Raw genomic sequence first — 14,664 nt, 5'->3', positions numbered from 1 at the left:
ATCAGAATATTAGATTTTTTATTTTATTTGTTTAGCTGTGCACTGACATGACATATTTGTTCAAGAAACAGAAAACGATCTGTTCCACTAGAAGCCAAAGTTAAAGCATGGCTTTCTGCTGTCACTGTTGTTAGTTTGGAATGGACTTTTCATTGCTTATGGAAGGGCGAAACTAACATTTTGTGCCAGGCATAGTGCAGGCAAACCACTGTCCTTGCTTCTCACACACAGCTCCGTCAGCAGGCCTCATTCCTGTCCTGCAGCACCCCTGTTGTTTGTAAAGAGCGCCCCTTCTGAACAGGCACTGGCATTTGAGCTACCTAACCAAGTCACGGGCATTACTGTTTATCTGTACTAGGAACTCAACTGGTTTTTTTCCCCTTTACAATATGATGTTGTTCTTTCCCCTGAGACTAAAACTAATAAACATGAAGGGGGTCTTTTCTGTTATGGATGCCCTGAGGATTTTCACATGGCAGTCCCATATGCGCCAGTGAGCAAAGACCCCTATCAGATACGTGTTGCATTAAATAAATGCCTCTGCATGATCAAAGGGAAACATCCTCTTAACTTCAAACTATGGTCCATCCAATTGGAATAATCGCTTGAGGGTGACTTGGAATGTTGTCTTCAGGAGTCCAGCAGTGTTTGCATGATAAAAGTGATAGAACAATAAGTTATTGCAGCATCTCTATAACACACTTAAGTTATTGGACTCTTATGACAGTTTTTAAAATGACAATCAATAGACTGTACAGCAACATTCAGGCTAATAAAGTAAATGAAAAATTTGCTTCTGATAGCGTAAAATGGTGTTGAAAGAAGGCTCATTTTACTTTTGTTTGTGTGGCTTGTTCCTGTTTCTGCATTAAAGAAAATCTGTTGCTTTAACAGAAAACATTTATTGACTCACTGACTTACTAATTACGTGGTAGTGTCTAGGCACCCAGTCATGGAGCAGGGCCCCACTGCACGAGGTGCTGTACAAACACTTCAAAAGAGTAGAGTGAATCTTTTTAAAGTAACCTTTTTTGGTTGGCTACATTATATGAATGACTAAATCTTCAGCCGTGCATGCACTCACATTTTTCTGACTCAGGTGTGCATGCAGCCCAATGCATAGGCCTAATGCATCCAAAAGTTGGGGTAGGCAGGCGGGCTGAATGAAGAGCTACCTGTTTGCACACCCAAACTCTAGCTTGAGTGTAAATAACAGGGTTTGTGTGCACTTAACCTGGCACTTACCATTATGCACATGCTGTCAAAGATTGTTTTGCCCTAAAGATTTGTTGCTTAGTAAAAACAAATCATTTGCTCATAGCTTTCTAGGGACTTTGTCAATCTCCCCAGGCAATGGGTAATATAAAGTGGCCAGACTAATGTAGCTTCTATCAGTTTTTTCTCACGCTGGATAATGTAGAGACTGGCAGTCCATTTATCTGATTCTGGGGACTTATCTAGACTTGAAATTATACCGCAGCACAGCTGCATTGCTGCAACTGTGCCATTCAGTGATTCAGTGTACACAGAACCTACGCTGGCAGGAGGGGTTCTGCCATTGGCACAGCTAGAGCAATGGAAGAATTTTTCTGTTGACCTAGAGCTGTCTACACTGGGAATTAGGTTAACTTAACTATGTCAGAAGGTGTGTGGACTTTTTGCACTCCCAAGTGACATAGTTAAACCAACTTAATTTTCTAGTGTAGACCAGGCCTGTGTCTCAACAACTAAGCAGCCCTTTGTGCACAAAATACTGTCTTTGCACATACATTATGGCAATTGCACATGGCATCAGGTGATGTCATCTTTAGACAATCAGATCTGTCATAAATATAAAGGGAAGGGTAACCACCTTTCTATATACAGTGCTACAAAATCCCTCCTGGCCAGAGGCAAAACCCTTTCACCTGTAAAGGGTTAAGAAGCTAAGGTAACCTAGTTGGCACCTGACCCAAAATGACCAATGAGAGGACAAGATACTTTCAAATCTGGGGTAGGGGGGAGAAACAAAGGGTTTGTCTGTCTGTGTGATGCTTTTGCCGGGAACAGATCAGGAATGCAGACTTACAACTCCTGTAAAGTTAGTAAGTAATCTAGCTAGAAATGCATTAGATTTCCTTTTGTTTAAAGGCTGGTAAAATAAGCTGTGCTGGATGGAATGTATATTCCTGTTTTTGTGTCTTTTTGTAACTTAAGGTTTTGCCTAGAGGGATTCTCTATGTTTTGAATCTGATTACCCTGTAAGGTATTTACCATCCTGATTTTACTGAGGTGATTCTTTTAACTTTTTTTCCCCCTTGATAGCTGTTCTCAGCCTACAGAAAAATCCTTTTGTTATGCCTGCTGCTCTGTCCCCCAGGCAGAGAGACAGAATCTATAGCTGCAATTACCTTTTACAAAACCTTTTAAAATCCTGCTGTGCTTCTGGTTCAAAATGATCTCAAAATGATCCCACCGCTGTGCCATCATGTCAAGGTTCCTTCCCCACTCTGAACTCTGGGGTACAGATGTGTGGACCTGCATGAAAGACCCCCTAAGCTTATTCTTACCGGCTGAGGTTAAAAACTTCCCCCAAGGTACAAACTTTGCCTTGTCCTTGAACCCTATGCTGCCACCACCAAGTGTTTAAACAAAGAACAGGGAAGAGCCACTTGGAGACGTCTTCCCCCAAAATATCCCCCCAAGCCCTACACCCCCTTTCTTGGGGAAGGCTTGATAAGAATCCTCGCCAATTTGTACAGGTGAACACAGACCCAAACCCTTGGATCTTATAAACAAGGAAAAAGCAATCATGTTCTTAAAAGAAGAATTTTAATTAAAGAAAAGGTAAAAGAATCACCTCTGTAAAATCAGGATGGTAAATACCTTATAGGGTAATCAGATTCAAAACATAGAGAATCCCTCTAGGCAAAACCTTAAGTTACAAAAAGACACAAAAACAAGAATATACATTCCATCCAGCACAGCTTATTTTACCAGCCATTAAACAAAAGGAAATCTGACGCATTTCTAGCTAGATTACTTACTAACTTTACAGGAGTTGTAAGTCTGCATTCCTGATCTGTTCCCGGCAAAAGCATCACACAGACAGACAAACCTTTCCCCCCCCTCCAGATTTGAAAGTATCTTGTCCTCTCATTGGTCACTTTGGGTCAGGTGCCAGTTAGGTTACCTTAGCTTCTTAACCCTTTACAGGTGAAAGGGTTTTGCCTCTGGCCAGGAGGGATTTTATAGCACTGTATACAGAAAGGTGGTTACCCTTCCCTTTATATTTATGACAAGATCCTACAAATGTTACATTCTGGGAATTCAAAATACAATCTGTGTAACATGTTCAGTAATATTGAATAGCAATATTAATAACATTAGTCTTCTCTGGCCTGGTCTACACTAGAAAATTAGGTTGGCTTGAATACATCATACAGGGATGCGAAAAATCCGAACACCTGAGCGATTTAGGTAAGCTGACCTAACACCCAAAGTAGACAGCGCTAAGTTAACAGAAGAATTCTTCCATGAACCTAGCTGCTGCATCTTGGGGAGATGGATTGCCTACACCAATGAAAAAACGCCTCCCGTTAGCGGAGGCAGTTCTACACTGAAGCGCTGCAGCTGTGCGGCTGAAACATTTTCCAGTGTAGGCAAGTCCTCAGTCAGGACATTCTGGGAGTCGGTGAATTCATAACAAAGTGGGACCTTAATTTCTAATGATTTGGAGTTTGGAATTATTGTACCCTCACTAGTCTCATAGCAGGCTTAACATTCTGTTGGGAAATGCTTGAACCGAGGTATTCTGACCCCAAGACCTACAGCAGTCTTGGAGTCCTGGATTTTTTTGGTTCTGGAATCCATTTCTGGCTCTGTCAGTAGCTCACTGTCAGGGAAGTAGTTTAGTATGTGCTTAAGTCTATCCCTTTTCAGGTCACCTCTTAAGAACATGTTTAACTGATTCAATGAGACTTAAGCATGTGTAATACTTTTCTGAATCAAGGCCTATATGACTTTAGACAAGTCATTGGCAGCCTGTTGACTTCACTGGGCTTTACATCTGGACCTTAACCTCTCTTTGATTTAGCATCCCCCTATGTAAACTGGACTTAATAACACTTACCCACCTTAGTGAAGCACTTTGAGAACTATGGATGAAAGATGGTCTAAGTGCCAAGCATTCTTTAGTTTTATGGCCATTAGTACTTCTGGTTTCTTAAGCTGATAATGCCTTTCTGTTTTCTGAGCTAGTGTTAGAAATTTGCTGCTTTTTGCAATAAACAAAGTATGTTACTTAGCATCAGTATGAAAGTCACATTCGGTTTAAATTTGTTAATAAGGTGTCTTATTAAATTGACTTAAGCAAGCAATATGTAATGAATACAGTCAACATATCTTGGTAGAATTTCCACAGCTCATTTAGCCCCAATAAAAAGAAACCATTGTTTCAGAATTATAATGTCATAATGCACTTTGATTCTAATCTGTATCGCTGGTATATCACTTAATCTTACTAATGCTGTAGAATTGCCTGGCAGGGTTATGAGGCAATTCATAGTTCGTTCAGCCAGTGTAAGGCTTGAACTTTGCACAATATGTGAACAATAACTTATTAAAACAATCTTTTTTTTTAAGTGTCTTGCTGCCTGAAATGACTCTTTTCTCAGTAACAAAGGTTTTCAATTACCTCTGAAGGCCTTAGAATAGTTTTGGTAAGGCTGCTAGGCAAAGAGAAATAAAACAATGTTATCACTCCTTAGACAGCAATTGCAGAGATTTGCTTTCAGATGCAGAGTCCAGAAACAGTCAATACAATTAGAGTATTGCAGTGAGCTCACTGTATATAATAAATATCAGTTCTGTTGAAGTGTCTTACTTGATTACCTGGTATATATGTTAATCCTTGACACAGAGTAACATTTTCTGTGCATACCAGGCATGAGGAGGGACATGATGGTATTAACTGAATCACCATAGCAAGTAGAATGAGCAATGTACCTAAAAGAAAAAGAGCATATATTTCATGTTATTGACATTTATTATTCAGGGTTTAATTGCAAGTGGGTAATTAAGTAAATTAGTGGCCTCTGCATTTTTTAAGGCTATTTTAATTTGTCATGAGAGAATGGTGAATTTTATGGCCCAGAAAGATGTCCAGCACTTATGACTGAAATTTTCCATTACCCCTGGTTTGTTAAAAGATACAGTACAAGTGAGACAACAGTGTATGTTTATGTGATATTTTGGTCCAGTTCTTAAAAGGGACTCAAATTTAGAGGGCAAAGCTTAGCATTTGCAACTAATTTAAGGCAAACTCATGGCTCATCTCCCCTAACCACCAGACTGTATCCAGGTATCAGGTACTTAGACAACTACATGCTGCAAACGATAATTGCGGTTGTTTCCAAGGGCACATTTGTACCCAGAAAATCAAAGACAGCAACTCATAATCAGTTCCTTTTATATTTAGCTAGTTCTTGTGTTTTAATCAAAATAAAACTACTTGCTTTGACAGGACTCATGTCCCGATTCAGCAAAGTACATAAACACATGCTTAACGTTAATAATTATGGGCTTAATCCATGTTCATTGAAGTCAGCGGGAGTCCTTCCATCGACTCCAATAGGCTTTGGATCGTTAAAGTCAATGGGACTTAATCACTCTGTAGGATAAACATGTGCTTACGTGCTCTGCAGAACTACAGCCACAGAGATAATGTTGTCCGGCCCAGTATAAGAAGAGAGACAGATATCTCCATAATTAATTACATTTAATATAATGAATAGATTGAGATATCAAGCAAACCCCATGAAATAACTTCATCTCCAGGCCTTCTGTAATGTCCAGAGACAATCCTCTCCATGCTCCTGACCAAAGCCGTAGAACAACTGAAGAAGAGACAGTCTTCAAGAACCCATATTTGGTTTTGCAAAAGACTCTGTGCATTGGGGTCAGGAGATGTTGGACAAATTTAACCCATTCAGTGTTAAGAGAGAAGACAAAAGCTATTCAATAAAGTGAATAGGTTTTTACTGCTGAGTCTAGTTGCATTAATCCAAGGCACTCAGAATATGAGACACAACAGCTTTCAAAAGTGTCCCCACTACTTCTCAGCTTGGAGCACATAACAGAAGCTCTTAGCATCACACAGGTTGGCCCTCTGTTGTGGACACATTGCACAATGTGTCACAAAGCACTTAGATTAGCAATAAGAACCTATTAGCGTAGTATGGCTACAACCCTACTAAATCTAAAATTGAGATTTAAAGCCAAATTCTGAAGTCCTGCTCATGTGTGTTGTCTGGCTGCTGTCAGTTTGATTACGCGTGTGAGTAAGAGCTGCAGGGACAGACTCTCAGACTTTTAAAGTGGGAGGTGGGAGGGGAGGGGTTGCCACCAGTCCAAGTATTGATCCCTGTCTTGGCATTAAAGAAGTCTCCTTAAGTGCACATCTGATAAATTACATGCTTGCAGGCCCTATGAAAACCAGAAGTGCTGCACTTGTGGCTTCTAGAAAATGCTCATGTTATAAGATCTGGACATGCAAGTATACTCATGGTGGCACCAAGGAATGCAGAGAGAGAAGGGGAGAGGCTCCACAATCACCCCCTTTTTTAATCTGTATAGAGTCTAGAAGGGAAGTTAGAACAGGCTGCATGCAAGCAGGCTTATCTGTAAATGGTATCATTTTTCCTGGTCAGGGTCTCCTACAAATGCAGATAGCCACATTTTAAAAATCAAAACTGCAGCTACCAGCCCCTCTTCGATTTGCAATACAAAATGTGCCTGCTTTCTCTCTCTCTCTCTCTCTCTCTCTCTCTCTTGTATTCACAGGGAAGACCAGAATTTTCTGAAGTAGTCACAAAATTAGAAGAATGCCTATGCAATATTGAGGTAAAGATATAAGCTCCTGCAGTTAAGTAATAGGAATGCACCAAACCAAATGAGCAAATGTGAATGCAAGTTGGAGAGCAACACAAGTGTGAAAGAGACCACAGAATTTGTTGACCCGCTTCACCCAGTTGTAACCTCCCTCATTAAATTTTAAGGTGATACAGTAAACTATAGCCCCATGAGTGCCCTAAGAAGAAGAAGGCCAAAGGCCAGCCTGACAGAACACACTGCTGTGAGTGTGATATGAGATCAGGTCTCTCACTTGCTCTTGGCTCCCTGCATTTCCAGAGATGGTAATGCTGCAGAGGGAGACTGGTCAGCATTGCAGGGATGTACCTTGCAGTAGTCTTAGGCAGACCCACTTCTCCCCACCTAGCAATCCCAGGTCTGCTTGGCTAGAAAGACGAGTTTTGACATGGATTTTAGGGAGGGGGATTAAAAGAGGAAACATAAAAAGAGAAATACAAAGCTACATTTCTGCTTTTCTCTGTGGCTAATAAACAATTGGATCTATCAGCATTCAGCCTAATGAAGATAACTGATCAAACAGGAAGGAGCTTGATTAGGGACTCCAGTCCCTGAATTTACATTTGCTGTGTGTGTGTGTGTGTGTGTGTGTGTGTGCGATAAAAATTGATAAAATGATAATGATAAATGAGAATGACAATGATAAAAATTCCCCCTTTTCTTTAAAACGTATCACTGCTCTTAAACTAAAGGGTCAGAGCAGATTCCTTGTAATCTATTACATTTTTTCATGCTCTGACTGCAGCAGGTTGCTTTGTGTGTAGGTGGAAGCTTTTAAGTTTTTAAAACAAGTGAAGTACTATATCACAAGTAACCGTGCTGTCTCATGGGAGAACTGGCTTCTGTGATACATAGGCAGCAGTGCATGTAGGATGAAATCTGGGCTATGAACCAAAAAAAGAAACTTTATTTATCTAAGAAGTTAATCTTAAGCTCCATTGTCTCCATGGCAAAACGCTGTTTAGGAGAGTTTTAAGGAACAAAATCTGTGGAGAGTTGTTAAGTGCTACAGGCAACAAAGGATGAAATGTGGGGTGATGAGATTCTTTGTCCCTTTTGTTTCCTCTCCCCTCACTCAGAAAATTGATTTCGTACCTTTTTAAACTTTTAAATGCCTCCTAACACTACACGCCTGCCCTGCCATTCTGGGTTTGTACTTAGAGATTCGTGAATTATAAGGCCAGAAGAGACTGCTATGCTCATCTAGCATAACTTCCTATAGAACACAGGCCATAGAATTTCACCCAGTAATTCCTGAAGTGGTGGGAATTACTCTTCTCTCCTATGTAAGTGAACACTATCAAGCCCAATAACTCATGGCTGAACTGGAGCATATCTTTTAGAAACACATCCAATCTCAATTTAAAGACTCCAAGAGATGATGAATTTACCACTTCCCTCGGTAAGCTGCATTCAGCTCTCATGTGCTGCTGATCAAAGTCAGGAGGCACTGCTTTTTTCAGCCAATGCAGCAGAAGAAAGAAGCGACACAAATATTAATGAGAAAGAGGAGAATAAAAATAATTCAAGACTGCAGCAAAATTCTTGTGTTCTATTGCACATGCTCAGTGCGTTGAAGCCTCTTTAACACTGTTAAGGCTCATGAGCAAATGTTGACAATTCTCTTTTATAATCCAGTTGATGTCTCCAGCCTCCAGTAACAGCAGTGGCTCTTTGTCTCCTTCCTCTTCTTCTGACTGTCTCGTTGCACGAGGAGGTCCTGGCCGTAGCCATGTTGCAGCTTTACGTAACCGATTTGAGTTGGAATACGCCTTGAATGCAAGAGCTTATGCTGTTTGGTCACAAAGGTAAGTGGCAAACCCTTGAGGTTGGACTAGCTCTTACTATGGGACAGTGTGCTGGGCAGCATCAAGAAAGTGCATCCAAGGAGACATCCGTCATCTTCCATAGACTGTGAGATTCCCAAATCAGGGACCGTCCTTCTCGGTTGTTTGTTAAGCACCTTGTACGTAGTGGGCAATGCCATAACTAAATAATCATATGATATGTAGTTGCTGCTGTATAAAGGTTTGAAAAGTGTTTCAGAATCCTAGCTTCTCAGATAGTCCTACAACAGTATGATGAGCCCAAGGTATTTAAAATGTTATGGACTCTATCTGGTTGGCTAGGCCACAAGTGGATGCTTCATTCTAAAGGTTTCACAAAATCTAATATTAATATAGATTTTGTTCATGATTTTAAAAAATTAGAACAGTGATGGGGGTATTTAGACAACTGCTTGGACTGCAGACATGGCAACACTGCTCTACTGTAGGACAGCAAAGAATGATGACTGCCCATCCAGGGGTGTCGTTAAAAGTGCTCAGTAGGTAGACACACACTTTTCCATTACCTGCCAGTGAACCTGCAGGAGCTGGTTTTTACATTATGGTTTGTTGTTTGCATTTGAAATTCTGAGCGAAGAAAAGTTAAGCAATAAAAATGCTTATCTTAGCAAAAACAATAGTGAATAATTAATAGAGTGTATGTAAACTACAACCATAGGGGCTTTTGGCTTCAAGATGGAAAAGCCAGGTTAGATAGTTGACAAGCATTTCCATATGTGGGAGTCTCCAGTTGGTGCTGTTACACATAGTCCGTCAAATTTTTTTCTTAGCATGGGAGCATTGTTCAGTCTTTGAAAATAAGCTTTATCATCAGTTATCTGATGCAATTTCTTATTAGGGGAACTGTGGCAAGTTTGAGCTTGTTTGAGATAGAGGACCAGGTCTGTACCATGGAGACAATAGCAGATTCATAAACGTCTATACATCATCTAGCCACCAGAGGGAGCTGTGTTCATGTGAGACATTAATAAAAACCAGCTAGTAGAAGTCTGGGCTCCTGTGGCTCACCCAGTTAACAGGCAGCAAAACCCATCATAGAGCTGCCGCGTAGATTCCATTGACTCCCTATGACAAACATAGCTTGTTAACTCTGCTGAGATATAAATGACAGTTCTGTACAGGGATCAGTTGCATAATAAGGATATATGTTTGGATGTGGCCTTCTGGCCAGTGGGAACTAGAGGCAAAGACAGTCATTCCTTCAGGGAACACTACAAACAGCCAGGCTTGGGAAGAAAGTTATATTATTATTTGTGTTACCAGGAAACCTTCCTCCGCCCTCGCTTAATGTTAAGTTTACTTTAATATGAAGCGTGTAGCCATTATGTGGAGTGGTGTGTGAACACTGTCTCCTCACAGGGGCATTTTGCAAAGGCAATAGAATGCCATCGTCTCCAGCAGATTAGTAGTAGTATGTATGTATGTATGTATGTATGTACGTATGTATTTACTAAATTTCACAGACGTAAAAAATGCCCAGCTCCCTGCCCTGAACAGCTTACATGCCCCAGTAGACAAAGGTTTAAGGTGTGGGAGAAGGCTGCAATACAAAAGCAAAGTGAGCGGCTGACATTTTGCACTATGCTTCTTAGTGCCAGGGTCTCTCTTTTTTTTGTTTGTTTGTTCGTTTGTTTGTTTGTTTTAATTGAAATTGTGATCTGAGTGAAATAAAAGGACTGAAGTGAGGCCTGTGACAGAAGTTATGGCTATTGGGCTAAAGATGGTGCACTGGTATTACATGGTAACAGCAGGGCTAGACTGTGACTTGAACTACACTGCAGGGGAACCTGTGTGGGCCACCTGTCCTAGGGTATTCTGTGGCTGGACACATCCCTGGAGTGGGTGGTGTCTTGGCCCTGCCCAATGGGCAGCCAGCATGGAAGCTGTTGCAATTCGCTGCCCCATAAGCCAGGAGCAAATTACTCTTTCCTGACCCTGTCTCCTTCCTCCCACAGGAGGGAGGAAGCAGGGAAGGAATTGTGCCTCCAGCTGTGTATCCACGTCATAGGGCTTCCTGGGGCTGCTCCTGAGTTGCCCATGGGTCTGTCTAGAGTGAGCATTTAGTCCTTAGTGTTCAAGAGACATAGGGTGAAATCCTAACCCCATAGCAGAAATAGTAAAACTCCCAATGACTTCAGTAGGGTCAGGACTTCACCCCTAATATATGCTACAATTAAATCAAAACAGTGGAATAGTAAACGCTATAAGGACTGATGCTAATATATGTATTACATTTCTTTACAGAGGAGAAGCCATTACCGAATTTTCTGTGGCTGTCTGAGATCTATGTTCTCTGTGTTATTGTAGCATTAAGGTTCATATCTGAAGTAGTCTGTGCTACCACTTGGGAGTCCTGGGTTTGAGGGCAAATTTAACAATCTCCCTTCTCAGTCTCATGGGGACTGAGAGCACCACTGAAATGAAATGACACTCTTAATTTCTGCTTGAAGACACAGATTTATGCTTTACTCTTTAGCACCACCAAGCAGTCAAAAACTGTAACAGCAGAGAAACCACTTGGGCATGCTGCCCTCCTGGCTCTTATGGGGAGTGAAAGGCCTGAGCTGGAAAGGATTAAAAGTAGTGGCCCCAGATGGGGAGAGAGGGAATATGCACCTGCACTTAGATGCAAAGGCTTTCCATATTAAAAAAGAAATCCTCTTCTGGTGAAATAAAAGATCTGCTTTAAATGTGAGAGGGAAGTGAAGGTGGGGACGGGGGTTAGGAGAAGGAAGAGAGATCCTGGGCTAATCCTTCTTCTGTAAAGGGCTAAATATTGCTGTGGAATTTAATAGTTTTGCATGAAAAGAATGAGGGAGTGACATATTTAGGTTACAGTGCAGACACCTGAGAGAGAGAGAGAGTGAAGAACCTATCGCTACACCCTGCCTGCTCCTATAATTTAGTATTCTCAATATGACAGCCACGCTCAGTAGTTCACTGAATGAGTTCCTCTATAACCCAAAGGGTTATTGAAAGTCCCCCCACCCTCAAATTCTCTGCAACATAAATTAACTAAATGCTACCCTATAAATAGAACTTAGATAGATTCACCTAGAGGCAAAATGCAAAATAAAATGGGAATGATTTCTGCAGTTTTTCAATTATACAACATACTGAGATGATTAATAACTTGACTTTCTAATGACAATAGTTTCTGAAGGTTTTAATTTTGGAGAATGTATACATTTGGAACAGAGAGGGGCTCTGTATTTCTGGCTGTATTCCACTGGAATATTCCTCCATCTCTTCTACTTTCTCAGTTCTAACCACTTCATAGACTCTGAAATACTGTGCAGTGTGCAGCTTGGTAACATAGCTGAGACAATTCATCTAATGAAATCTCCCTGTCCCGCACATGGAGTTAAACAGGTGTGACAATGAAGTTATTGGCTTGCTTCTTGCCTTGTAACTTTAGTGTTTGTGTTTAGTGAGTCTCTCTCCTGTGTAGCAGCGGTTACCATGTGTGAAGTAATAAGAGGTGGGTCACAGTGCCCTCATAATGAATTGGGTGAAATAGCAATGCATTCTGATTGCCTGTCTAATCAGGCTGCTTAATGTATCAACCCATCACACATTAGAAGCTTTAATAGTTGATTTTCTACTTCTTTGCACCTTTAGCACTTCTCATATAAGGGAAAATTTGCAGAAGAATAACATTCCTCTTATTCTAAGTGGACCCCAGACCCAACAGAGTTAGCATGAATCAGAATGATTTTGTGCCTCGTTTTCTTTGAAGTGTGAAATTAACACATTTTTAGACACTGGTTACAAACTATGGTGTAGAGGCATTTGAAACCATGCTATAGGCCAGCTCAGGTGACCAAAGATTTCTATGTAGAGCATGGTGTGACCTACCATGGTACTAAATGAATTCCCTATCCATTCTGGACAGGGGAGTCATGCCAGAAACATGCTACAAAAACTTGCTATGAACAGTTCCCTGGCAGCATTCACACAGAACCTTGTTTGATAACTGCTTTTGAATAAGGTTGCTACCAAAATAGTTCGATCTGTAGTGTGGGCAGGACCTACATATTTGTGTGATGTATGAAAGAATAGCTTCCTCCTATGCAGAATTTGACACACCTTGTATTGTATTGTGTTGTGTTGGCTTGGCCTGACTATAGACACATTTAATATTACTTCCATGCTACTATTTATTTCTATATATTATTGATAATACAGAAGTGCCAGAGACCCCAGTCAGAATCTTCACCCCATTGCACTTGGTGCTAATACATGCATATATAGGAAAGATGCAGTCCTTGCCTGAGATAGCTTCCATCCTGCAAAGATATGCATGCAGTCAGAGCCATGTGCCTATGCGTAGCCTCATAATTAATACCATGTGAGCTCTATAGACATTCCTCTCAAGTCAAGCCAGTGAAAGGGCTTGTAGTTACAGGAGTCTGATTGTGGACCTCTTTCAGTGACTGAAGCCTAAGAAGGGAATGGTGCCCCTAGCAAACCACAGAACTTCTATTTTGTATCTGGTCAGTGTGTTTGTGCTACACACGCACGCGTTGAGATTCCAGCCACAGGATGGGGATTCTACTTGCAGTGCCTCAGCACAGGTCCGAAAAAGAAACAGGATACATCCAGGAAGCAGCTGTGCAAGACCAACACATTTTGAGTGATCGATTTCCTCCAGCAAGAAGACTCTTCTCTATTTTGTTAAAAAGCTCTTTCCCTCTAGAGCAAGCAATGGTCCAGCATAGACTAAAACACCAGCACTATATCCCCCACCCAGCTTCTTTCCATCCCTGGCACTATTGAATTTCTCCCTAGGTAGCTGTCCACCTGGAGTAAGGATCAGAGCTCTGTCCTTTACTAACCACTAAAAAAAAGAGGGAGCAGGAGAGAAAAGCCAAGTTGACATTCTTCCCCACACAATCCCTTACATTTTTATCAAGGGAAAGATAATTTTTCTAAGCTTTATCTCTGCTTCTGCTTTTCCCCTCTCCAAACTTGACTTCTGGAGAGGCTGCGTTAAGTGATTTATTAAAGTTTCTAGTTGTTTCTTATAATCTTTTATCCAATTGACAACAAATGGTCAATTCAGCCTTTCAGTGAAGTGTCTGTGTGTATGGGGCTAAGAAAGATGTTCTAACCATGAGCAGCTTTAGAGATTTAGCTTTTCTGCCTCCTGTGAAATCAGAGCCATGGTACAGGGCTGTAGCTTTTCATGCAAGCGTGTATTTGTATTGTAGTCCTCCTCTCAACAGCTGAATTCTCAGCAGTTCTGGGTTTTTTTAGATATTTAAAATTCATGAGCTTCTCGGTCCCCTCTTCCTGCTTTGGGCTGAAAGTAGAAAGCAGTCCTTCAGTCAGTTTGAGGATTTCCGCTGCTAATGCTACGCTGACTTTTGCCTGGAATCTGGCCCGGCAGAGATCAGGTCCTGGACGAGCGATATATACAAAGCTCCTTAAAGCGAGCTTTGCTACCCCTGCTCCCAACTGATTCTGTATAAAACACAGTTGGCCACATCTGAGGATCTTGGCCTGTTTCTCTAGGCTAGTGCTTCGGTATTAATTTTGTGAGGTGCTGTACTAAGAGATTCAAGCCAAGTTTCCCCCAAGAGTTGTTGGACCTGCACCCTGATAGCATGCAGACGCACGGAGGGGTTGCTATGTTCCTTTCAGATACATATTTATCTTTCTATGATTTTATGTTTTGCATTAGTCTTTGCCCCAGTGCGCTTGTCCACAAGCAGGAAGCTTTGCTATAAATTATGAATTAATATTAATAATGTATCTAGGACCACAAATGTACATGACTTTACACTGTGGTAGGTCAGCCCCACTGATCTTCTAAGCTAAAGGCAGGCATAGGAGCAAGATAGAGCAGAACATAAGTGCGGGGGTGGGCAAGCATGGCCATTATCAGATGCTTCACAGAAAAGTT

The 14,664-nt window shown here is 41.2% G+C and overlaps 1 protein-coding gene across 1 annotated transcript in view; it reads left to right on the top strand.

Annotated features, from left to right (window-relative positions):
• Positions 1-14,664, top strand: part of LOC311525239 (serine/threonine-protein kinase TNNI3K) — a 164,903-nt gene that overhangs the window by 136,043 nt on the left and 14,196 nt on the right. The window contains exons 22-23 of the mRNA XM_084637183.1: positions 6,823-6,882; positions 8,548-8,717. Coding sequence (XP_084493309.1) covers positions 6,823-6,882; positions 8,548-8,717 — 230 coding nt within the window. The remainder of the gene's footprint in view (positions 1-6,822; positions 6,883-8,547; positions 8,718-14,664) is intronic.

The sequence above is a fragment of the Lepidochelys olivacea genome (assembly GCF_965140295.1).
Source record: "Lepidochelys olivacea isolate rLepOli2 genome assembly, chromosome: 8".
In the NCBI taxonomy this organism is placed as follows: domain Eukaryota; kingdom Metazoa; phylum Chordata; order Testudines; family Cheloniidae; genus Lepidochelys; species Lepidochelys olivacea.
The sequence above is the reverse complement of the archived record's forward strand: the minus strand, read 5'-3'. Positions and strand labels throughout refer to the sequence as shown.